We start from the raw sequence: 26,486 nt of genomic DNA, 5'->3' as shown, positions 1-26,486 counted from the left end.
TCTAGTTTAAGTTGTGATAGGGAAAGAGCTTGATGAGTACCAAGGGAGATTTGTGCAGGCCTAGTGAAATCCACAAACTTCTAGTAAAAGGAGGCAGATGCTGCAAAAGATTCAAGGCAAATCTGGGTGAACATGACTTAAAACTAATTTTTGCCTATCATGTGGCACTGATAGTAAAAATGGTGTCCTTCTCTGCCACCGTAACCTTACCATGGTACTGTCCAACGGAGGTTCTTTGAATAACAACAACTTTATTCAGTTCTAGGTTTTGAATTGATGAAAGGGCACTCTTGACAACCTACTGTGACAAGCTTACAGTATATTTTACTGGTGAAATTGCTGGGCTGACTTGGACAGTACTAAGAACAGGTTGAGGCATGATGATTGTGACAATCATTAATTCAGTTCTGCTGGATAAGCTTATTGTCTAGCTGTAGATCATCAGTTGACGAGCCCAAAGGGATGATAAAGTTGCAGAATGTGTTGTCATGGACATCTTGTCTCTGTTTAGTTGCTTAAAGCTTATAAAATTTATTTCTATTACTCAAAATTGTTTGAAAATCTATCTATAAGATTGCTTCCTGCTGTGATTTAAGTCCTCTGCTTTCTTGATCATAGCCTAATTGCATGCATGCATGCTTGCTTGCTTATTTATTTATTTATTTATTTATCAATCAATCAGATTTATATCCTGTCACAATCATAAACTTCTCTTGTCCATTCACAATAATAAAGACCAGAAATATCCTAAAAATACTTTTTAAAAATCTCAAAACAGTATATGATGTTAGACCCCAAAAGCCCTCTGGAAAAGCTCTACTTTCAACTTCTTCCAGAAGGCAGATAATGTTGGAGATAAATGAACAGGAGATCATTTCAGAGGGCTGGCCCCATCATGGAAAAACAAGGTCAGGTTTCAGTCCCCAACCTGGAAACGGGGGACAACTGGCTGCTTCTGCTGGCACAATTGAAGTGCTTGGGCTGACTCTAGTGGCAAGTGGTGAGAAAAAAGTTTACATTATGGTTTTGGGCTTTTTATTCTGAGGTCACATAGGATGTGTAATCTAGCTCATTGCAGTTCTTGGTTGAACATTTTCCTCTTACAAATCTACCACTGTTCTTCAACCAAATTTTGATGGTGTATCATTTTTGGATAATGTAGAAAATAAAAAACATAGGTTTAGTTGTTTTGCAAATATAGCCACTATTCTTTGTAAAATGTATATAAGCCATGGGTTAGAATAGACCTCACATTACTTCTTTTGAAAGATATCTCTTTCACATTATTCATTATCACAGATATGCATATAAAGTTTGAAATAGAATTTATATAGGGGAATATAAAGCTGGATGGCACTGTTACTTTTTAAAAAATTAAATAGATGAGCTGTATATTGTTTTAATTCTTTTATGATTGTATGCCACTCAGAGCCTGTGAGAATGAAGTGACATAGTAAATCAAATAAATAAATAAATACACACTTGTGAATGCATATGCATGCATGCATATATACTGCTAGATTTGTATAAGCATCCAGAAACTTAATAAAAGAAAAGTGTCATTACAGAGACTAAGCCTGAACATGCACAGATATAGTTTAAAAATATTAAATCCCAATTCTTATGTATTAATATATTGGCAGAATAATGTACAACTTCTGGAAGCTGAGCTGAAAGATACCACAAATACAATGAAAACCTTGAAAATAAAGCAAAAGGAGGAAATAAAATCTCTCAAAGAAGAAATAAATGTCCTACTTAATCAGCGAGACAGTTTACAAAATCAGGTGATTTTACTTTAAACTACCTTCTTGCCATGAGATAATCCACAGCTTTTCTGAAATTGTAATGAGAATCTGTGGGTTAAAACTGTGCTTTGTGAACTTTTCCAAAACATTATGGAAAGCCGTACAAATAAGAAGCAAATTAAAACATTGCTATAAGGAACGTACTGTATATTATTTTAAGAAAAGCCAGATGCTTTGGGTTATATAACAAGACAGTGGTACTGGAAGCTAACTCCCCTTCCGCCAAATTTATTTTTTTCCTGTCTCCTTAATGGGGCAGTATCTCCATCGCACTGGTACCATTTCTATTATAATTTGACAAACAAATACTGAAATCTTTAAAAAGCTCACACTGACATTAAGTTAGTTTATCCTGAGATGTTTGAACCTGTACCATTATCTCTTCATTCATGTTGGGTCATAAAGTACCACCTTATGTTAACACTTGTGAGAACTACATTTTCTGCCTCTTGACTACTTTAATCTCCCTTTTAAGATACAAGAGTTGGAGTTCCAGCTACTGACTACAAAAGATTCTTGTAAATTGATTAACCAAGAGGCTCAGCAACATTTAAGAGAAATGCAGGAACTGTCTGAACAGAAGGAGCTTGAAGTGTCACACCTACAAAAGATGCTAGAAACAGAGAGAAAACAGAGAGAGGAGGCCGTGCAGCAGCACATGAAGTGGCAGAGACAGAAGGAAGAGTTGGAACAGAGAAACACAGAACTGAGAGCTATGCTGCAAAGTCAGTGGGAGGCCGAAAAACACCTAAACAACACGCTACTAAGAAAGCAAGAAGAGGTGGAGCACCAGCAGACCACGATTCAAGCCCTGGAGAGAAAGCAGAGGCAGTGGGAAGAGGCAGAGCTTCAGAATTCAGAGCAACAGCAAGTGCTTCAGAGACAATGGGAAGAGGCAAAATCTCAAATTAAACTGCTACAAAATCAGAAAAGGGACACAGAGCTTCAGAACATGGAGCTGCGGCACCAGAAAGAGGAGGTGGAACTTAAGAATGCAAAACTGAAAGCTGAGCTTCAAAGGCAGCAAGAGGAGGCAGAACATGAAAGGGCTACGCTTCAGAGCCATTGGGAAGAGACACAAAAACGCTGTTCAGAGTTGCAGAATTGGAAAGAAAATGTTGAACATCAGAATGCGGAATTTCAGGCCCTTCTCCATAACCAGCAAGAGGAAATGGAAAGTAAGGATACATGTATGAAGAAAGAACAAAACCAGAATTTGGAGCTTAAGGCAACCTTACAAACTCTGGAGCAGGAACGAGCCAGGTGAGCACAAACTACAGTTAATTGTAGGTGGAATAATGATCTCAGAGAGAGTTACTTTTTTATTGATTCTCCATGAATATTAACTAATTATTTGGGTGTACAGAATTTTTTAGAGTGTACTTGGGGAAAATTCCTCTTAGAAAAAGCCAGGATGGTTCTTGACTGTGTATTCTGAGACAGTAGTTTGGAATTTTATATTTAAAAATGGGCAGCCTTCTATACTTCCTAAAGCTTAGTTTTTATAGTCTGACTTGTCTGACGGGTGTTTTTAGCATCCTGTCAGGAATGTGGCTGCCGTACAATGATTGCACTAGAATATCATTAATCTGTGTCCGTTAATGCTGATATGATCTCCCTTCTTTTTATATTACATCATTTATATTAAGAGAGATGATCTTTTGGTTGTTTAATCCCATATATTCCCCCAACTATGTTGCATGAATAATTTCTATATCAGTATCTTCTTTTGCAGATACACAACGGGCTTGACACATTTTTGTGTAATTACCATTTCCTGGCATAACTACTGATATTTTGCCTATACAATGTAATTGTGACCTTCATAAGTGCATATTATAAAAGAACTAAAGCTATGTGATGATATCATCTAAGGCAGAATTCTGGGAGTTGAAGTCCACCTATCTTAAAGTTCCCAAGGCTGAGAAACGCTGATCTAAGGAGAAGAACATTAGGTTTTTGTACCTGAATACATGATTACCCTGTAACTGAAATCTTGCTTTTTTTTCTGCTGCAGCTTGGTTGTCTCGCTGGAGGAGAAGGAGGCCAGGCTGAAGAAACTGCAAGAGAGGGATGATGCTCACCAGGATGAAATCACCAAATTGAATAGTGCCCTACACCAAGCAGAACAGATGCTTGCTGAGCACCGAAAAGAAGTGCGGGAACTCTTTAGCCAGGTATCATTCACAACAATTCCTTTTTAGTCGTCTACTCTATTGGCAGTCTCTGTGTTATTCATGTTGTATTTTTAGCATAAAACCCGCTTTCCATATTTTATTCTTCCTAAATACACTGGCCTCTTTCTTGTCACTGTTTGGAATAACCTGGCTTAGTTTTTTTCCTCTACATGTCAGGTTTTATATTTGATATAGTAACATGTATGTAATGCCCTATTTATCTTTGTAAAAATATACAATGCTTATCCTTTTGACTAGCACTTAAATTAACTTTTCCTGGTTTGTTTTTTATTTTGCTTAAGAAGTATTTACTTATCTTAGCGTTAATCCTTGTTTGCCCTCTGTTCCTATGTCCAAGCTATATTGTTTTCCCCATAGATGGAATCACTCAAGCAGGTGATGGTACAGAAGGAGGCAACTTTGGTAGCTCATAAGCAACAGCTAACTCAGGATCTAGAAGTTTCCCGTGCTAACGAGCAACATGCAAAAGACGCTATGCAAAAGCTGGAGGCTGAAGTGTCCCAGTTACGCTTAAGCCTATGTAGCACAGAGAGCAGGGCAGAGGCCCTGGCATCTGAATGTCAGCGTGCTTGTTCAGTCCATTGGGAGGCCCAGGCCCAGCTGACAAAGCTACGTTCAGTTCTTCAGTGCATGCTGTGTAACAGTCCTGAGCCAAAGCTTAGAGGGCAAGGAGACCAAAACTTTTGGAGTTCTTCATCCCTTAAAAGAGGTAAGTCTGAGAAGCAAATGAATGAGTATTATGTTCTTCACAAGTCATTTTTTAATTAAGTATCACAGCCAGAACTCCAGTGTACAGGTAGTCCTCGACTTACAACTACAATTGGGACCAGAATTTCCATCGCAAATTGTTGTGGTTGTAAGTTGAGTCATCCATGTGACTGGACCCGATTTTATGACCATTTTGATGGCTGTTGTTAAGCGAATCATCACCGTTGTTAAGCAAATCCAGCTTCCCCAATGGGCATTTTTTGCTGGAAAACAGCAAAAATGTTGCAAAATGCAATTGTGTGACTGTGTGACCTTGCAACCAATTGTAAATGTGCCCGAAATGCAATCATGTGACTGCAGGGTGTGTGTGTGCAACATTTTGCGATGCTCTGGAGTGCCTTACTGACTTTTTCTAAAATCGCTGTTTGGAATAATACAGAAGAAAGAATTGAAGGATGCTGGAGTCATAGCCCATTATTAGTTTAAAAAAAGACTTCTGGTTCATTTCTGGGAAATATGTCCCCATTGTAGAAATGGTATGTGTGTCATTTTGATATTTTTGTGTGTGTCAATTTTGACTCCTGATGACTGCCTGGACAAGTCCCTGCAATTTTCTTGGTAAGATTTCAGAAGTGGCTTGCCATTGCCTTCTTCCTAGGGCTGAGAGAGAATTAGAATGGCATCATTTTGTATAGAAGAAAAAACAACTGTAATTCTTCATGAAGTCATTTGGTAGTTACCTGAGATCTATTTGGAAGAGCAATTAAAATGAATGATACTGGCTTTTGAACTTTTTTTTTTTAATAATAGCAACTTTTTAACCCCAGTTCAAAACATTTTCTTTGGCTACATATTTTAAATTGCGTTTTTTAGGGATATGCAAATCCTTCAAAAGAAATGCTTCACAACATATTGGAATGTGAACAGGGCGTTTATCTTTGAATAATTAAAACATCAATTTTTTTCCCAGGCTTGTACAGCTGCTTCAGAAATAGCTCTTGGCAGTCCCTGTGTACATGGGCATCCACAGCTACTTCATTTAATTTTTTTCCCCAATAAAAATACAGCTGTTTTAATATGTCAAAGAGAGATGCTTCATTTATACTGAGTGTTGCAAAATATAGGATTAAGTGTTTAAGGATTTAAGTGTTACTATTATATTATATTATATTATATTATATTATATTATTTATTTCTCATATTTAGCCACCGCCCACCTCCCCCAGAAGAGGGACTCTGGGCGGTTTACAATAAAATTCCCCATAAAACATAAACATTAAAATCACATAAAACAATTATAATAAAACCCAATAAATAAATAAAATCCAAGAGAAATGTAAAATCCAGGCTGGTGGGAGGGACTCTAGGGTGCGAGCCATTCCCAAGAATGGTTATTCCCTTTCCCACCCCAGGCAAGATGGCAAAACCAGGTCTTCAGGGCCTTCCGGAAGGTCAGGAGAGAAGGGGCCTGCCTCACCTCCGGGGGTAAGATATTCCAGAGAGCGGGGGCCACCACAGAGAAGGCCCGCTTCCTGGACCCCGCTAGATGAAATTGTCTTATGGACGGGGTCCGTAACATGCCCTCTCTGGATGATCGGGTGGGGCGGGCTGATGTCATGGGGATGAGACGGTCCCTCAGGTAACCCAGCCCTGTGCCATGTAGGGCTTTAAAGGTAATAACCAACACCTTGAATTGGACCCAGAAGCAAACTGGCACCCAGTGCAGCTCGCGCAGCAATGGTGTTATATGTGCCCACCTAGGTGCACCAAAAATAGCCCGCACGGCTGCATTTTGGACCAGCTGAAGCTTCCGGATACTCTTCAGGGGTAGTCCCATGTAGAGCGCATTGCAGTAGTCTATATGGGAGATAACCAGGGCATGAGTGACTGTTCGGAGGGCTTCACGATCCAGGAACGGGTGTAACTGGCGCACAACCCGAAGTTGTGCAAAGGCCCTCCTGGCCATGACTGCCACCTGCTCTTCGAGCAGGAGTCGTGAGTCCAGGAGAACCCCCAGATTATGCACTGAGTCTGTCTGGGGCAGTGCCACCCCATCCAGAACTAAAAATGACAGTTTCCCGGAAGATGAAGCCCCATCAACCCACAGCCACTCCGTCTTACCAGGGTTCAGTTGAAGCCTGTTGTTCCCCATCCAGACCCCCACAGCCCCCAGACACCGAGAAAGGGCAGTCACTGCATCACTTACCTCACCCGGGATAGAGATGTATAATTGGGTATCAGCATACTGATGATACCTCAACCCGTGGTGACGGATGATCTCACCGAGTGGTTTCATGTAGATGTTAAACAAGAGAGGAGAGAGAACCGAACCCTGCGGCACCCCACAATGTTGAGGTCGAGGGCTGGATCTCTCCTCTCCTATCACCACCGACTGGGACCAGCCCTGGAGGAAGGAGGTGAACCAGCGCAGAACTACACCACCCACCCCCAACTCCCTGAGCCGTCCCAAAAGGATACCATGGTCGATGGTATCGAAAGCCGCTGAGAGGTCAAGGAGAGCAAGGATGGATGCACTGCCTCCATCCCGCTCCCGCCAGAGATCATCCATAAGTGCGACCAATGCAGTTTCTGTCCCATATCCTGGCCTGAAACCTGACTGAAAGGGGTCCAGATAATCCGTTTCCTCCAGGACCCTCTGGAGTTGTAACGCCACCACCTTCTCAACCACCTTCCCTAAAAAGGGGAGGTGGGAGACTGGACAAAAATTGTTCAGCACAGTTGGGTCCAGAGATGGCTTCTTGAGGAGGGGGCACACCAGTGCCTCCTTAAAGGTGACCGGGAACAACCCCTCCCTCAAGGATGTATTTACCATCGCTTGGACCCAACCACACGTCACCTCCCGAGCTGCCTTCACCAGCCAGGAGGGGCATGGATCTAAATAACAGGTGGTGGTATTCACAATCCGGAGGATCCTGTCCACTTCCTCGGGTCCAACCGGATCAAACTGTTCCCAGATAACAAGGCTAAAACGTTCCCTCGGTATCTCCACAGACCCTGCTTCACGCATGGAGTCCAACTTAGACCGGATCCAAGTGATTTTATCCTGCAGATGCTCAGAAAACTCTTCTGCACGGCCCTGTAGGTGGGTCACTGGGCCCACATTCCCCAAAAGGGTATGTGTGATCTTAAACAGGACCGTTGGACGGCAATTTGCGGATGCAATAACAGCGGAGAAATACTGCCATTTCGCCGCTCTTACCGCCACAAGGTAGGCCTTAATAGTGGCCCTAGCTTGTGTTCGGTCGGATTTGGTCTTTGTCTTCCTCCAGCGGCGCTCTAGACGTCTCTTAAGCCTCTTCGAAACTCTCAGCTCCTCTGTGAACCACGGGGAGTGTCGGGTTGGATGAGGCAAGAGAGGCCGCACAGGCGTGATCCTGTCCAAGGCCCCGGCCACTTCCCTGTTCCAGACAGCAGCCAGGGCCTCTGCTGGACCGTGCAGCAGATCCCTGGGCACCTCCCCCAGCTCCCTCTGAAACCTCACTGGGTCCATCAGTCGCCGGGGGCGGGCCAATCGAATGGGTCCTGCCTCCCTGCAGAGGGGAGCTGCATAAGAGAATCTCAGGGCCACCAGGGCGTGATCTGACCATGACAAAGGGGAAAGATGTAACTCTCCCCTCAGATCACATTGCCACTGCTCCGACAAGAAGACGAAGTCTGGAGTGAGACCACTGTCTTGAGTCGGGTCCCGAATGATCTGGGACAGGCCCATGGCTGCCATGGTAGCCATGAACTCCCAAGCTGTCTCCGAGGCATGCCCCAGGGAAGGCAGATTGAAGTCCCCCAGAACCATAAGTTTGGGGAGCTCCACCGCCAAACCTGAGACAGCCTCCAGCAGTTCAGGCAGGGAGGTAGCTACGCAGCAGGGGGGCTGGTACAGCAGCAATACTCCCAGCTGTTCTCGAGAACCCAACTTGAAGAACAGGGTCTCACACCCGGCAACTTGTGGGGCAGGGCCCCTGAAGGCCACAAGAGACTCTTGGATGACAACAGCCACCCCTCCTCCCCTACCCTGGTATCTTGGCTGGTGCCACACCCGAAACCCAGCAGGGCACATTTCCGAGAGGGCTACTCCCCTTTCTGAGCCCAGCCAAGTTTCAGTGATACATGCCAGGTCTGCCCCCTCCTCTGCGATCAAATCGCATATGAGTGGGCCTTTGTTTTGACTGACCTGGTGTTAAGCAGCAGCAGCCGGAGACCAGGGCCCTCAAGGATCTGCTGTCCAGGGCCCGGGTCTGAACTCAGAGGGCCGGAACACACCATCGGTAACAAACACCGGGGGTGTCTTCCCCAAAGATGGCCCGCCCTCTGGTTCCCGTCATAGCATCCCCGACCCGTCACAAGCTTGATGATATACCTCGCTCTATAGCCCCCAGAATTTCCAGGCCCGGTTGCCTCCACTCCCAGACCTCCAGAAACCCTGGGTGGAAATAAGGGTCTCCTCCCCCATTCACCCATTCTCCCGAATCAATCAATAGCCGGGCAATGGCCAGCTCCGCAGCGCACCAGCTCACGCTCTCTGCGCTGCGGAAGTCTAGCCAGAACTCCGCACACCTACCCTGTGCCCCCCTCAGCCTCTCTCACTGGTCGATAGGGGAGGACCCACCCATTCCTGTCCCCCCACTGTCTATCACATGGGGTAGACACTCTCTCTCACTCTCATGCACAAACACACAACTCTGCCCCCCCCCGAATCTCTCACCCTCGGAGGGGAGTACCACACCCACACAGGAGGGACCCTCTTAACTGCCTGCCGTCTCTGGGAAGGGTAGGGGATGACTCGCACCCACACCCTAGCCTCCCCCCGAAGTCTTCCACCAGGAGGCTCTGGTGCAGAATCCACTATCCTGGAGACCGTTGTTCCATCCAGGCCTGGCTGTCCCATCCGGGTCTTGTTGCTCTGCCGTTCCGCCACTCCACGAGCCACTGCTGGGGCCCAGCCTCGCTGCCTGGGACCAGGGCCCAAGAAAGTCCCAGGCCCACCGCTCCTCACCACACGCCAGAGTCGCCACGACCACCAATTATATTGGATATTGTCACTTATTTTTATTATTCATCACACAAGATCTATTTGTATAAAGGGTTGTTTAGAAGTTTTTAAATTAAATAAATAAAAATCAGAAAGGCAAGCTGGGATTGCAGAGTATAAGTTCTGTGTTTTGAAATACTGCCTATGATAAAATAATAAATAATTAAATAAGGTACGATGGTAAGATCTGGCTACAAACTACATTTGACATTTGGCTCATAGGCTTTGAAGCCCTAAGACATTAAAATTATTACTTTACCCAAAATGCAGGCCAAAATGGATGTTACAAGTAACAGGGACAAAACTCTCTTTAGGTGTTTTTTTGTTCCTGGATATGAAATACAAATAATCTTTGACAATCACCAGTGCCTATTTGACTGGAAATTCTACGTGAAAAGTTTCCTTGACACATCTGTAGGCTACCAGTATTCCATGTTATAAGATAAAGATAGAAAGCAATGCAGAACCGTATCAGATTCAGGTCTATCACAGTAGGCAGTTTGACTTTCAAAGTTTTATCTAGATTTCCCTTTCTTTCCAATCAATAACCTTTCTGTTACCTGAAGATGCAGTTAACCAACAGGCTTATATCTTCAGAACAGGGTAATATGAAGGGACTGGCTTTGTTTCAGCCGAAGGACAGTTCCACAGAGCTTACAGTCGAGAGAGTCGCAGAAGCACTTCAAGGTTTGCGGCAAGATCTCTGGCGGGCTCACCTTGAGCGGGTAACTTCCTTTTTGGTTTATGAATGTGTTGTCATTCTTTGGGTTGCTTCCAGGCATTTTAAAGGAAATGTAGCAAAACTTTTATAAAGCTGTTGTGATAGCTGCATGTTATCCAGCACTACTACTCTTTAAGTCAGCTGTTGAAGAAATAGTTGCTGTGGAAAACATGTGCTAGTCAGCTTCCCACAGGCATCTCACTAGTTACTCAGGAACAGAATCATGGACTAGATAATCTTGTGTTCTTGTCCATCCAGTGTTTGTCCTTATATTATTAAGTTGAAAAACATTTGGAAGAGTCTCATTGGATACTAACAATCAAAATAAAGATTTTAAAACTCTAAGGAATAAAATCAAGATGAAAAAACCTCACCTGCCCCTCGCGCACCCACCCCGAGCCTTACTGTGATCATGTTGCACCTCCCCACCACCCGCACACCCTCCACAAGACTTGCGCTTGTGTTGTGTCTCCCCAGCCACTCGCGCACCCTCCCCCACCCAGCAGCAGCCACCCAAGCCCCACTGCACTTGTGCCATGTCTCCCTGTCTACTCGTGCACCCTCTCCCGCCTGGCAGCAGGCACTCCTAGCCCCGCTGTGCTTGCACCTCCCTGCCACCCTCACGCTGTGCCTTCACCGCCACCCATGCACCTCCACACACCCTCCCCAAGCCTTGCTGCACTCATGCCACACCTCCCTGTGCTCATGCCACGCCTCGCTGGCCACTCACGCACCCTCGTGCATACTCCCCCACCTGGCAGCAGGCACCCCGAGCCCTACTGGGCTTGTGCTGTGCCTCCCTGGCCATCCACACACCCCCTCGCCTCTCCCACCCAGCAGCAGCCACTTACCTGCCTGCCGGCCTGCTTGCAAGCTGCCTGGGACTTGCAACTTCCTGCCATCTTCCCCACTGACTTGGTTGTGGGAAGCCAGCAGGAAGCTTGGAGGATGTGCTCTCTTAACCACCCATGATCCTCACTTAACAATGGCAATGGAGACTGCAGGGATTGCTGTTGCTAAGTGATGCAGTCATGTGACATCACACTTTACAACTGCATCGCTTAGCGATGGAAATTCCGGACTGAATTGCCGGCGTAACTTGAGAACTATTTGTACTTCTGTTATAAGAGAAATGCCTGACTCAAGCAAAACCTGTTGATCGATGAAGCAGCCTTCATCTTTCTATTTGGTAACATTGGTATTAGTTAACTGCTAGATTAATCAGAACTTAAACTGTTTTTTGCTGATGAGATTAAGTGTATGTCTAGCTTATTTGTGTCCTAATTCAGTTGTTAAATCAAGAAACTGTTAACATTGTTTTAGTACTTCCAGTTCTATTTCCTGCAGCAGAATCATTATTTACTGTTCCTTTAAAGGCTATTTGTGATTGCCCATATTTTATTTTTCACCTGCTTTCTAGGTACTAATCCAGATAGATTGTTTTATTCACACATAGCACTAAGCCATAATGTGGTTTGCCTGTTTTTGGCTTAGTGAGATGTGCATATTTGTCTGACTAATGAAATGAGTATATTTTGGGGCATAAAGCACCTGAGAACAAGATTTGGTTTATTTGGACCTAGAATTTTGGACCTAGAATAAAGTTGCTTACTTTATGTTCCACAGTTTAATTCTGCTTAATGGCAGAAGGCATGAGAAAAACACTTAAGGAATTGGCCACTTGTTTTTTAAGCTGGTTTTAGTTGGTTCAGTAAACCATTGCTAAAATAAATCCTACTGTACATGAATTAGTCTGCAAGTTACCGCCTTTTGTCCCCAATGTTGTATAATAAAAAAGTTGCCATGAGTGCAGCCTAAAACAAAAATAGGATGAGTGGGAATTAGTTGTTTTAGTTCTTTTCTAACTAGGCCTCTTTCCTCAGAGAAATGTTCCCCATAGGAGGAAAAGAAAAAAGCTTGAAATGGGCAAAGCAGTCAAACAAAAGTTACATGCTACATCTGTCCATTCCTGCAGCCTTGGGAAGTTGCATAGAGATGTTAAAAACATGCTGGGAAGACTTTAAGCAAACTCAATGTAATGTACAGTTTAATGTACATTTTTTTGTTTATAATACTATTTATTAAAGAGTTTTACTAAAAAATAATACAAACTGAAATCAAAGAAAAAGAAAATAAAAAAGATACAAAGTACAAAAGAAAAAAGTGCAAAAAGAGATACAAAGTACAAAAGAAAAAAGTGCAAAAAGAGATACAAAGTACAAAAGAAAAAAGTGCAAAAAGAGATACAAAGTACAAAAGAAAATGAGAAAAGAAATAGAAATAGAAAGAAGCGACTCCCAATCTTCCTTACAACAGGTACAAGCATATTAATATTTCCCCACCAATAAAATTGCATACATATTTCACTTCTTCCCATACACCCCATCCATTCACAAATCCAAAACTCGTTGTCATTTCTGTCCAAATGTTGGCAAAAAGTCCATAAAGGGTTTTTAGAAGATTATAAAAAAGAAGCTGTGTGACAGACAACAATATGGAAGAGTTTATGGACAGACAGGATAAAGAGGGGATACAAGTTTAATGTACAGTTGTAATATATAGTTTGTAATATACAGTTTGCTCCAAGGAAGTGTAATGTACAGTTTGTGTAATGTAAGTTTGCTGCAAGAAAGTGGTTTTGTTCTGGATTTCTAGGTTTTTCTTGAAATCTTTTTGTAATGCTGTCCCTATCTCATGCATATCTATAGCATGCATTGCTTTTTCTGGCAGGATGAGGCAAGGAAGAATTCTGAGAAGTTGAAACAAGAACTTAGTGAGAGGGAAGCAGAAAGGGTACGCATTAGTGCCAAGGCTGAGGAGCTCCAAAAATGGCTGAACCAATCCCAAGAAGGTACATGTTCTACTTTTCACTGTGATAACCCAAAGATGTGATAGTTTCCCTGGAGAGTTGGGGGCTAGAGAAAATCTTTAATAACGGTCAAAACAAGCTATTCTTAATGATTACACTTGCTATGTCAAGCTTAGTACAAAAATGTTCCCTTATATACAGCAATACTGGGTATAATATCAGAAGGACAGAGCGTCCAGCAGATACAGGAGAGTCAAACCAGACATCTATGATGATTTTTGAGAAAATCAGTTCTTAACAGTGGTTTCAGTAACAAATCAGTAGTTCATTCTGGAGCCATTTTTTCCTAGAAACTATTATAGATGCCTTCTTTTCTTTTCCTTGATATTCCATGCTAAAAATGCATTGATATTTTAAAAATTATTTTGAATTGTTAATTAGTTACTTACACACTCTAAAATACCCCCAAAGTACTTTCTTGTTAAAAGAAAAAAAGTAACTATTTATTATAATGAGTGGGTGGAGAGGTTTTTCATTTTCTTTTTCATAACAGAAAAAAATGTTGCTGAAGGCAAACGTGGCTCTCTAGAGTCTGCCTTAAAGACAGAGGTCATTGCTTTCAAGGAAGAGAATGCGAGTCTACGTGAAAAGGTGACCAGTTTGGAGAAGATACTTGAAAGCACAGAGAAACAAAGAAAAGATGTGGTGGTAAGGGTAGCAGGCATTTTATAGGTCCAATAACCTAAAATTTGATAAACTCTTGAAAGCGCTATTTTCTCTAAGAACATTAATTTTCTTTGATCTTGTGATTTCTAAAATGGAATAGATGGCATATAAATACTTGTTTCTTATTATCTGTTGTGACTGTCTCTTCTAAGTTTCTTTTACAGCTTTTGCACTTTTGCAGAAGCATGCACTTTCTAGTGTACATAGCAGTAGTTAATGCAATAGCCATTTTTTCTGCTCCTTGTTTTCTGCTTTTAGCTTGTCTTGTATTAAACTTCAGGGATGGAATAGTTCTTGATAAATAAGTAAGATGTAGCAATTAATTAAGAGAGTTAAGAACGAATTGTTATGGGGAAAATAGTTTGATTCAATGAATATGACACTTTTATTACTCAAATTCTGAGTTATTAATAGGATTTTATGAGTGATCAAACAGAATTACTTGATTTTTTAACCATAACTTAAAGCTTTTCTCCATGTACAAGTATTGGCTACCTTCTAGTAAATGTTTCAGAAGTTTTGAATAGATAACTTATGTATACTTGGAACTGATATATTTTAGCAAACATTTTCATTTTTAAAAAATGACAAGTATTTTTGTGCAAAATTTACATTTGAATGAATGCTGTTTCTGAATAATATAGCTATGGAATAATGAGCAAGACTAAAGTAATTATTTTTGCATTTCAGAATGTGCGAGACACATTACAAATGGCTAAGGAGAAGCTCACATGGGAGCTGCAGCTTCTTCAGGAATCAGCCAAAGCTTCAGAACTTCGAGCAAATGCCATGGAAAAGATGAATCAGTCCCTGGAGCAAGAACTTCAAACAACTCTCTCCACTCTCAGAATGAAACATGAGGAAGTTGAGACTTATCAGAAGAAACTTGTGCCTTTGCAGAAAGAGGTAGAGGTAGGAAGAGCACTTCAGGAAATTGTGGATCATCTCAATGTTACTCTAGGAAAGAGAAATGAAGAAATAAAAGACCAGCTACAGCAGATTAGGGATCTAGAGAATCACAAAGAAGTGCAAAAAGCTGCCATAGAGCATCTCACTAAAAATCTAGAAAAGAGAAGTGAAGAAATTGACTCCCAAAAAAAGCAAATTGAAGAAATAACAAAGCAAGATAAGATGCAGAAGGCTGATCTCAAGAAACTAAATTTAGATCTAGAAGAGACAGTCCAGACTTTGAAATCACAACAAGAAAAGCTTCAAAAACTACAGGAGTTAACGGAAAACCAAAAAACAATAATTGAAAGCCTATCTCTGAATCTGGAGGGAAAAATCAAGGAAACTAACATCAAAGAGGAGAAAATTCAGATTATGGAACTTAATGAATCAACACAAATTGGAGCTTTGCTGAAAGATCTAGGTGACCTGAAAATAAAGTTGAATGAAAAAGATTGGGAACTTGCATCTCAAAAGCAGGTACTTCAAGAATGGGAAGAACAGGGGAAAACGCGTGAGAAATCTCTTTATACAAGCCTCGAACACATGAAAGCCATTCTTAGGGACAAAGAAAGGGAGGTAGAATCCCAGAGGGAACAGATATCAAGTTTCCAGCAGCATGAAGCTCAGAAGGAGAAGCATCTTAGTGAGCTTTCTGAGAAGCAGAAACAGATGACATTGACTTTGACCCAGAAAGAACAAGAGCTTGAGGCACAAAAAAAGCAAATGAAAGAAATGAAAGAAGAAATGGAAATAGAACGAATGGCTCTTCAAGAACAGAGAGCAAAGACACAGGTAGCTTTGGAGGAAAACAACGCAGAATTGGAGTTCCAAAGGAAGCATGAAGAGGAATTGAAAAGCCAGATAAGAGTTCTACTTGAAGATATCCAGTACAGCACAGGAGTGCTAAAGGAGAGAGGTGGTAATGCAGAGTTTCAGGATGAACAAATAAACCAACTCAAGAAGCAAAAGCTACAGGAAACTACTTCTGATATGTTGGGAGAACTCAAAGTATCCTTTAAGAGGCGACAACAAGAAATTGAGTCCCTGAAAGAGCAGCATGAAAAGAACACAGAAGAGAAAGTAAGGCTAATAAAAGGATTGCAGTCAGAACTTCAACAAGCAAAACAAGCTTTAAAAAATGGAGAATTGCAGATAAAGTATTTAAAGGAAAAGAACCTCCAGCAAATTCAACAACAGGAGGCACAGACAAAATCTGTTCTGGACAAACTGGATCTTACTAGGTCTTCCCTTCATGACAAAGAAAAGGAGATAGAATCCTTACAAATGTGTATCAAGGAACTCTCAAAACAAAAAGAGGAAATACAGCATAATGTTTCAAGCCTACAGCAGGATCTGGATAGGGTTAATCAGTTGCTGACAGAGAAGGAAGAAGAGCTTCTCAAGCAAGCAGAACAAATTAGTAAGTACCAAGTTAAAGTAGAAGCCATGAAGAGAGAACGAAACAGTGAGGAAGATCTTCTGCAAGATCAGCACACACATGAGCAAGAACATGAAAAACATCTCAGAGAGCAAGAGGAACTACTTGACAAAAAGAATAAAGAGATAAATTGTCAAGATGAAAGGAGTCAAAAGCCAATGAAAAATGAGCCTGAAGAGCACCAGGAGTATATACAGCATCTCCAGCTTATACAGAAGAAAAGGGATGATGAGATTGAATTGCAAAGAGGGAAAACTGAGCAGCTGGAAGAGAGACTCAAAGATAAAGAGAAGGAATTACTAACCTATAGTGAACAGATAAAGCAAATAATTTCAGCTCTGAAACTGCAAGATAACAAAGAGTACAATTTCCATAGCTGTATTGAGAAAATTATTATGTGGAAGGAAGAGGAACTAGTGAAGAGCAAGGCTATTAAGGAAAAAGACCAGTGCTTGGAATGGCAGAAGGAAAAAATTCAACATTTGGAAAATGAGAAAATAATAAACCGACAAGAATTGAATCATATGACAGCTGTTCTAAAACAGACAGAGAGTGGTGAGATAGAATGGAGGGAGAAGGCCCAGAAGCTGGATCTGGCTCTGGCCCGAAGTGAAGAGGCTATGAGAATTTTAAAGGAGGAAATAGCTGTTACACAGAGCATGGTTTCAGAAAGGGATCTGGATAGGCTTCATCTCCAGGTAAGCATTTCAGCTGAAAATGCATGCAAACTGTTGCAGGTTCAGCATATTTTATAAAGCATGTGAGCAGTAAAGTGAGCAGCTTGCTCAAGATGGGCAGTGATGAAATTTGAAATATAAATAAATAAATAAATAAATGAAGTTATATATTATACATTTATATCTAATTTTTTTTTGTATTCTCTTCAGAGGCACACTGTTTTGTATTTGTAAAGGGAAATTGGTTTAAAATGAAGTTTCATTGAACTCTAAGATGTGAATAATAAAGGAGGAGAGACAGGGAGAAAAGCCAAGAGGCTGTGAGTTTGATGCTGCTAAGGTGCTGTATAATTTACACACACTTCATATGAGCTGCCTAGTAACATAGCTATAATCTTTCTGAGGGGTTTGTGTGTAGATTCAAATATTTAATTGTTGTTTGCAACATGTTCTGCCATGGAACATCCTGACCCTAGAACAGACCATTCCCACTATTCCAGATGTGGTTTGACATTGAAATGTGCCATTCCAACTTTTGAATGCTCTGTCTTGATGTCAGATCTCTTCCAGACCACTGGGAATGCCATATTCCAGGACCTGTTCATTTCACAATGAAACATTTTGCACACCCATAGTACTTAATTAAATAAGCAAAGAGTATTGTTCGTTTTCCTGTAGGGGCAATTGGATACAGCTTTCAGAACTCTGAAGGAGGCAAGGTTTATCATTGAAACTCTGGTGGGAGATACTGATCTGCTACCCAGTGAAAATGATATACCAGGGGTGCAGCATAATGAGGCTGGAGAGGTGAGATAAAAAACAGATATGAAACATGAGAGCATGGGCAATGCATCATGTAGAAGAGCAAGGTGTGAATATGTCTTCGAATTTTCATCAAAATATTTTTGGCACCTTAAAGTATGAGATTATTATTATCCTATGTGCCTTTGTGCATCTCAGTCTACTTTATCAGTCACATTATGTAATAATAAATTAGTAAGTAAGGTTAGTCTAATCTAACCTAACCTACGGTAACCTTTTCAAATGATTAACAAATACTCCTATAGGAACTGTTCCAACTGACATGTCTACCTTCAATCAATCAATCAATATTTTATTAGTCACAGACCAGAATTACAAATAAAATACAAATTTATATAAATACAGGTAAAAATGCATTAAAATAAAATAAAAAAACATGGTAATATTAATGGTGGGATCATCAGTGGGCAATCAAAGTCTGCCTAATTTTACAGACAGTATAACAAAATCTAGCTATGTTTGAAGAAATGGAATCATACTGATCAGATAGCAACAACTGTACATAAAAAAGATCAGAATTTCCTGGGTATTTTATCAAATAGGGAGTTATAAAATGGGTCTGTGAGTCCTTAGAGAAGGTACAGTATGAGGCCATGAGCCATAGTTTCAATAGCCCCTTGCCCACAGGGGCACAATCTCAGCTCATATGGAACTTTTTTGTATCGGCCCTCCAAAACTGCTGTGGGAAGAGCATTGCAACATGCTAGAGTTAATGCCCTTCGGAATTTGGAGACAGTTGTATAATGTAAATATCTTGCCGTTTTATAAAAATGGACTTGACTGCTCAGGAAAACATTTGTAGGTAGAGCAGACAGGTCCTGCTGGACTTCCAGATCTTTGACATGTCTACCTTAAGCAGTTAATTGCTTAAGATTCTGAAATTTACAATAGCAACATTAATAGGGAGGTCTTTTCAGGAAAAGACATGCACCATCCCTGGGACAAAATCACTCTCATTTTTGGGTGGCTGTCAGATTGCCTCCTATCTCTTGTTTCCTGAGCTTTGTATTCTTTTATGCCACACTGTTTCTGTGTCATGCAGGCTTCGAAAAAAGAGGGGCAGCTGATATGGATGACTGAAAAAAGACTCTTGTATAGACGTTTACAACTTCTGCAGCAAGCTGTGGCCAGGTTAGAGAATGATAAACATGGTTTAGAGAAGCACAATACCCAATTGAGAGATGCACTACAAGAGGTAAGCTTTTCTGTAAAGGAAAAATAATTAAGATCAGCATTATTTTCCAACATTATTTTTCAGTGCAATGTAATCATATGTTAGCCCTCATTACACAGTGGTTAGATAAAATCAGTGAACCATTTAGAAATCTTGTAGTTCTTTGTCTTATAATGTGATCAAATTAATCTAAACCCTATTAATAAATAAAGAGCTGGTTAAACAAAGACTATATAAGACAATGCACCTTGTCATGTCTTTATTGGATACACTGAGCCAACATTTACTGTGTTCATACAAAAAGGTACAGTATGTGAAGCGCTAAGATAATCAGCTCTCGTAAAGAGGTAAGTTGAGTCAGATATTTTAATTAATGAGATGATACAGTTGTGAGTTTGAGGGGCCTCCCCTCTTTAAAAAAACACACACACATACACACTGGTTGCCACCATCTTCACTTCAGGTTTATGGAAGTGAGTCAGGCCCCAATCAAAAGAGTTCTCTGTAAACCTTACGAAAAATGATTCTCAGTACTTAAGAGGCTGGAAAGGGCTATAAACCCATTATTGGAGACTTTGGCCCCTATCAATCCAGATAAATAGTGTAGATAGAATTTTGGGGTATTAATGAGAAACACTGTGTCTGCAGAAAATAAAACATTCCACTGAAACAACCTCATCCCAAACATGAAGCTTGGCAGTTGAAAGTATAGTATGCTTTGCAGCCTCAGAACCCAGATGCTCTCAGTTGATTGAACAAGTAATGGATTTTGGATTGCACCTGAAAATTCTACAGGGAAATGTTAGGGTATCTATGTAGAAGCTGAAGCAGCACAACAGCTCTAAACAAAAAAGTAAATCTGTAAAAACATGGCTGAACCAGAAGAAATTCTGCATTTTTGAATGGGAGGGTTGAAGCTGTGACCTAACCCAACTGAAATGTTGTAGCATGACCTGAAGCAAGCAGTTCATGCAAGACAGCCCATCAGTGAGTCAAAGAGGAATGGGCCAAAATACCTCCACGCCAATGTGTGGAATACAGTATATCATCAGCCACAAGATACCCTTGGTTGAAAGAGGGGGCATCAGTTTTTAAATCTAAAGCTTCACGTACTTTTTCCAACAATATGTTTTATATATTCAATAAAGAGTGACACAATATGCTGTTGTGGGGGTTGCTTGTTTAACCAGAATCTTTTTATGTATTAATAGGAGTTAGATAAAGCTCTGATCTCTTATAGGTCACAGAACTGCAGTATTATAAACTGCAGGGTTTACAAACTTTATTTGGTTCACAAACTTTATTTCACCAATATAGTTAACAAAATAAAGCCTGCTCACTCTTTTTCCTGTCTTCCTGAGTAGTTTTGTTTTACTGATTTCATTGGGTGGTCATTATTTTATATATTACCTCTTTTTAGAGATTTAGGGCTATTCGCCATACAGTGCTCTGTGCTCAGTATTCTTTGCCCTGTGCTCAGGAATCTGCTCAGTATCAGCAGCCAGTATTAGCCAACTGTACCTAGTTTAGGATTACATTTTTGCCTCTCTTCTGTTGATTGCAGGTAGAACATGAACGGAGGAGACTAAAAAAGAGTCATGGAGACTTTTCTCTGAGCTCTGAATTTTCACAACCTGATTCTGGGTCACAAAAAGTTCCCTCTGTTTCAAAGGTTTGAATAGATAGCATATTTTAATATTAGAAGTTGCACTTAAAATCATCCATTATTTCCTTCCTTTTTTTCTTTTAGATAGTATTAAATTATATTTAATTGAAGTTCAAAATTGTTGGCTTGAACCTGAATAAATGAGAGGAAATTTAAGCTATGTAAATATTTTCTCTTCCTAAAAAATAGGCTTCTTGAAGGTAAGCAGCTGACAGAGTTTTCTCCCTCCTTTCTCTCTAGAAGGAAACCCAGGTTCTCCACGAGCAACTGGCAGAGTTACAAAAACAGGTGTGTGGTTTATAACTGGAACACGCTGGGTCTGTTGGAACAGCTTATCTCATCTTCCATTGTTGAAGAGTTGCACCTCCATAACAACTGCCTTTTCAAAGATTCACAATGGAATTTTGTAAGCAGTGGTCTTAAAGGACACTTTAAAGCAGAGAACCCTTTTGGCAACAACAGAACAGGACATTTTGGGAGATTTTGTCCTCAGATTGTTTTGCATTTCTCTAAGGAATTCTGTGGGTTTTTGTTTTTTTTAATTTTTCAAAATATTTTTATCCATGTCATTTGAATCATTCACTGTGGTTTTGTTCTTAAATGCACTGTATTGAATGCACAGTGCATTGCTATGAAAAATATTATGTGCCATCAAGTCATTGTTGACCCTTAGTGACCATGTAGATAGATTTTCTCCAGAATGAATTAAAAATGCTAGATATGTGAAATAATAAATCTAACAGTTTTACTTTGCAAGAGATAGTGTTCCTTGCTGTGAAGACTAGAAATTAAATTCTTCAAAGGGAAATAATTCATTAGTCCTTGATGTCATTTGTTCTTGTTTTAGGTTTTTATTCTACAATCACAGCTATCACTAGAACGGAAGCAGAAGCAGAATTATATCATCAGCTGTACCAAAACAAATCAAGAGCTTGCAGATTTACATCAAGAGCTTGCAGGCTCTTTAGCTGTTGTGGCTAGAGAACCTGAGGCAACTATTATGGAATCAGAGACTCGCAAGCTTGATGAAACCCTGCATAACAGCTGGACACTGGGAGCTGTAGGCTTAGGTGGTGCCTTATCTGGAAAACATCTAGTAAGCTCAACACCCAAAAGAGTTCATCAGAAGCCCACAAGGTAGCATAGAAGTGGCGGAAGCAAGAAATTACAGAAGCTCCAGCACAAACTAACAGGACTTTAAACAGTTATGATGGATCCTTCCCCTTATTCAGCTAGCCTTGATTTCAAGGGCCTACTCTGCCAGTTTCAGAAATATAATTCCAGATTCCCTGGAACCAATGAAGATCATCTCAATACAGGCTGAGAAAGAGCAAAAGTAGTTGAGAGACTCCATACTAAGTGGTTGAAGGTATGTGCTGTGGAAATCATTGGACATAACAAAATCCAAAGCCAGTGTATGAGAACTATATAAAGGAAGGACTGCTTACAACCATGGAATTTCTGGTAGGAAGAATGGAAGTTCATTCCAGGAAATGAGTCATGAGAAAACTGAACTCATTAAAAAGATTTCCAGCTTTGTTTTGCATAGACCCATGGGACAGTACTTGATCAGAGAGAAGGATCTCAATCGAAATACTAATTTTGGTTTAATAATCTTATTGGTAGAGATATCCCTTCCTAAACTGTTGTACAGCAATTTGCTATAAGATATATCTAAAGGGTTTTTTATAACATTTTGTACTAAAGGGTTTTCTTAATATTTATAATAAAAAATGCATTTTCATTTTTTCTCTCTTTGCTCAAATAATCTTTCATATGAAGCTTTTCTGCTTCTTGAGATTGTGGTATGTATGTATATGGATAGATAGTATTTACGTATAGCCATTATCTTCAAGGAGTTCTGGAGGTTTTTGTCCATAAGGAATATTTTATTTATTTATTTCTCATATTTATATGGCCACTCATCTCACGTAAGGCGACTCTGGGCAGCGTACAACGAGATAAAAACAGTGAGTAAATAAAAACAATTATAAAAAGATAAATTGATTATTAAAAAGAATATTATCACAAAATTTTAAAATATATCAACCCCAGAGAGAGAGCAAGAATGTCAGTCATAGTGAAACCATCTAAGAATGTCTCCGGTTCCCAAAGACTTCCAGGCCTGACAACATAACCAGGTCTCGAAGGACTTCCTAAATGATAGCAGGGAAGAAGCAAGCCTGATTTCAGCGCAAGGAGGGAGCTACAGCAGAGAAGGCCCACCTCTGGGGACCCACTAAATGCAAGTCCCTGGCGGATGGAACCTGTAACATGCCTTCCCTGCTAATGGAATGGGCCGATGTAATCAGGGAGGGCGGTTCCTCAGATATCCTAGCCCCATGCCACGAAGGGCTTTAAAGGTCAAAACCAGCACCTTGAATTGGACCTGGCAGCAAACTGGCAGCCAATGCAGCTCGCGAACCAGATATGTAATATGTGCTCTTCTAGGGGCACATATAGCTGCCTATGCTGCTGCATTCTGTACCATATAAAATGCATACCATCCATAATGAAAGAATATTAAAAAAATTAAAAATAAGTATCAAAATAATAAATTCAGGTGGTAACTCTCCTCAGTTCCTGAATATCCCCTGGAACTATTCCCTTTTTAGTGATTCCAGAAGACCAATATTGAAAATAGTAATCTGAGCTAGAGGTTACAGCTGAGAAGTATTGCCTGCAAAACTGTGACTCCTTCACCTCATGAAACTTAAAAGATTACTAAAATTGTTGGAGTGATGATGGGTTGCTTCTACACAGTTGTTCCAGAAAGTAGCTATACCAATTCATAACAGGCTTTATGGCTCAAAACCAGCACTTGGAAATCTTTTAGCAATTGTAGTACAGGTGATACAATTACAACAATTTTCATTTGCCTATATGCAGTCCACTGCAGTTTGATATATTTATTCATTTAACTTCCTATCATTAACTTTTATTTAACTCAGAAAAATGTATTGACTTCTATATTGACTTTAGTCTTCATGCTGGTTCCCAGGTTGCAATAAAGAAATAACAAGCTTTGATTAAAATGGTTCAGCTAAGCACTATCTGCCATCTTGTCACACAATCTCGCAGACAGACATTATAAGATGATAAGCAGAAGCCTGAGAAATAAGTGGGAATGAAATAAGATTTTCACAATAGGTTCTCACAAGTGGGAAGAAAGAAAGTGAAAACAGGCTGATGAGCTAGGGGGAAGGGAGAATTCTCACTGGCATTTTGGAGAGGAAGAAAAATATGGCTTCTGAAGCCAAGATGCATTTAGACAGCTTTAAGTGTTGAAAATTTACTGATTCCAGAGTGGGTTGAGACCACTGAAGAGTTCCAGGGTGAAGGGAATGATTGAAAATAGGAAAGGACCAGACTTCAAGGGCTCATTCCTACTTGACCAGAAGATCAAAAGAAAGGACCAGCATTCTATCAGCCTGAAAGGTTGCCAGCTAAGCTCTTGGTTAACACCAAAGAGGAGGGGATTTAGGGATAGTTACACATAAAGCTGCAAGCATAAGACAGATGCTGTCTTGTTAGAAGAAAGATTACATGGCAGGCAAGGAAATAGTTTAGGAATGCTAGAGGAATTTACTTTTTTTTTTAAAACTACATACCAAACTCTTACCAGCCAAGATAATAAGACAGAGCTGGAAGGGGGAGATCTATTTCAGTACTGGCTTGAGCTCTACCTCAGATCCTGCTATGCCACCTCAGCATGGTAGGAGTTGGGGATGGGGTTCCTGGGAAGGATGAGCGAAGAACAGCAGAAGTGTACATCACATGTTTATACCCAGCAAGGTCAACCAAGGTATGAAGCTGTCCAGCTAAAGGTATCCCATAAAGCTGTCCAAGGTATCCCAGCTGTCCAGCTAAAGGAAGAAGGCTCATATATTGGGCAGAAGCTATAATGGAAGATGCTGGAGGCAGATGACCACTTTAGTGACAACGGCAAAAGCATCCATTCATACTGTAGAAGAAATCAAGGTAAACCATTCCTGTATTTCACCAAGAATAGGCAAGATAAAGTGATGATGTAGTGCTGGATGATGGGCCCTTTAGGTTGGATGGCACTCAGCATGCTACTGAGGAAGAGCAGAGGTTCTTTTGGATTACTAATGGTGTTTATGATATGGCTAGATAAAAGCCATCAGGCCTTCTAGTTGCTAATGTTGCCAGGCAATAAAAGAAAATCCTAAACTGCTAAGGGAATTACAGTGAGAACATGGAATGTAAGAAGCATGAGCATGGAAAAGCTCAACAATGAAAGATGAAGTTAATCAGCTACACACTGACATCTTAGGCATCAGTGAACTGAACAAACGAGTGGCACTGCTTTCATAGAAAGGATATAGCAAAGATAGTACTTGGGGACAGTCTCTGGGTCTCTTTCAGCCAGATATCTCTATAATGTATCTCCTGCTGTTTTCAATAACCAGAGGTAACCAGAGGATAACAGTGACCATAGAGGTCCTCTCCCCTCCTTTGCTATTTGATCATTACAACTATGAAATTAAGATTATAAACTACACAAGCTAGCAAAGTAAGTGAATAACTGCAAGTCTCATTTCTTAATTTTAAAAAGTTGAAATGCTTTAATTGCATAACTTTAGAATAGCTGTAAATCACAATTTTACTCTTTGATCTGAATTGGGAGTGGAGAATAGAACAGCAATTTGTGGACATTTACAGAAACATGGACTGGGGTCAAAATGTGTGTTTCCCAGTTTCAGATTTAATTTCTAGTGAGGTACAAAAAGTTACTGAAACTTGAATAACTACTGTATATTTCAATAGCTAGGGCTTAGATAACTCTGGAATGTTTCATATACTTTATACTTGTGTTTTCTAATAGCTCATCCCCCAAATGGGCTCATTCAGAAGTAGAATAACAGCAGAGGTGTTCCCATATTGTTTAGATAAGTAGGCAAATGCCTTGCAGGAGTTCATTTATTTTAAATATTTCAAAGAAAGAGACTTTTTTTAAAAAAGAAAGCACATTAAACAATCCTGGGTTTTGTACAAAAGTTTTGTACAAAAGTTCAGTGCAGGGAATTCAATATTAACACTCTAATACTGTATCCCTAGTAATACTGTATCTTTCTATACCCACCCTATCTTCAGATTGTATTTCTAACTTTCACATATTTCAGAAACTCAGCCCTTGATCGGTTATTTCTTCCTTACGTTTATATTATATGCTGCCACTTTTTGCAACTAGTGGTCAATAGTATAGAGTTGCTCATTATGTTCTTAATAATGGTTCATTTCTCCAGAATTACAGAGAACTTCAGCGATACGCATCTTAGTAACTTAATTCGGTATTTCAGGGCCCAGATGAAAACCACTGGAAATGTCCCTGGGGGTTGTTTGAGAGTTGCCGATGGAAGTTCCTCAAAGAAAAAACCGCATGATGTATCATATACAAGTTGGCGGAATTCATCAGAAAGAAAGTGGTTTATAACAACCCTGATGGTTAGTTCGAACTCCGCCATATCGAAAAGTCTAAACATTAGAAACAAAATCATGTAACGTTTCCGCACACACTTAGTCCCAGGTTAGACAAAAGATTCAACGCTGCGCAACCCAAGACGTCATTCGCCCCCCACCCACCAATCGCTCCGCTTTGCCGACGAGGAGGAAACACCCATCGAAATCACGATTTCCAGTTCTGAGAGAAAGCCAGTACCTGTCGCCCCTCTTGGTAACTAGCAGAGGGCGGGGCGAGGGCCGGAAGTTCGTTGCGT

At 40.6% G+C, this 26,486-nt stretch overlaps 1 protein-coding gene across 2 annotated transcripts in view; it reads left to right on the top strand.

The window, feature by feature from the left end:
- CEP250 (centrosomal protein 250) overlaps nucleotides 1-22,489 on the top strand; it is a 43,353-nt gene extending 20,864 nt beyond the window's left edge. Inside the window, exons 20-32 of one of the 2 annotated variants that reach the window (XM_063297302.1) lie at nucleotides 1,644-1,787; nucleotides 2,284-3,071; nucleotides 3,826-3,985; nucleotides 4,364-4,715; nucleotides 10,359-10,486; nucleotides 13,213-13,333; nucleotides 13,845-13,999; nucleotides 14,708-17,104; nucleotides 17,762-17,890; nucleotides 18,948-19,100; nucleotides 20,644-20,751; nucleotides 20,986-21,033; nucleotides 21,593-22,489. In XM_063297302.1, coding sequence (XP_063153372.1) covers nucleotides 1,644-1,787; nucleotides 2,284-3,071; nucleotides 3,826-3,985; nucleotides 4,364-4,715; nucleotides 10,359-10,486; nucleotides 13,213-13,333; nucleotides 13,845-13,999; nucleotides 14,708-17,104; nucleotides 17,762-17,890; nucleotides 18,948-19,100; nucleotides 20,644-20,751; nucleotides 20,986-21,033; nucleotides 21,593-21,886 — 4,977 coding nt within the window. In that variant the 3' untranslated portion in view covers nucleotides 21,887-22,489. The remainder of the gene's footprint in view (nucleotides 1-1,643; nucleotides 1,788-2,283; nucleotides 3,072-3,825; nucleotides 3,986-4,363; nucleotides 4,716-10,358; nucleotides 10,487-13,212; nucleotides 13,334-13,844; nucleotides 14,000-14,707; nucleotides 17,105-17,761; nucleotides 17,891-18,947; nucleotides 19,101-20,643; nucleotides 20,752-20,985; nucleotides 21,034-21,592) is intronic. The other variant, XM_063297303.1, reaches the window with a different exon arrangement.
- Nucleotides 22,490-26,486: the final 3,997 nt, after the last annotated feature.

This window comes from Candoia aspera, chromosome 3 (genome assembly GCF_035149785.1).
Source record: "Candoia aspera isolate rCanAsp1 chromosome 3, rCanAsp1.hap2, whole genome shotgun sequence".
In the NCBI taxonomy this organism is placed as follows: domain Eukaryota; kingdom Metazoa; phylum Chordata; class Lepidosauria; order Squamata; family Boidae; genus Candoia; species Candoia aspera.
The sequence above is the reverse complement of the archived record's forward strand: the minus strand, read 5'-3'. Positions and strand labels throughout refer to the sequence as shown.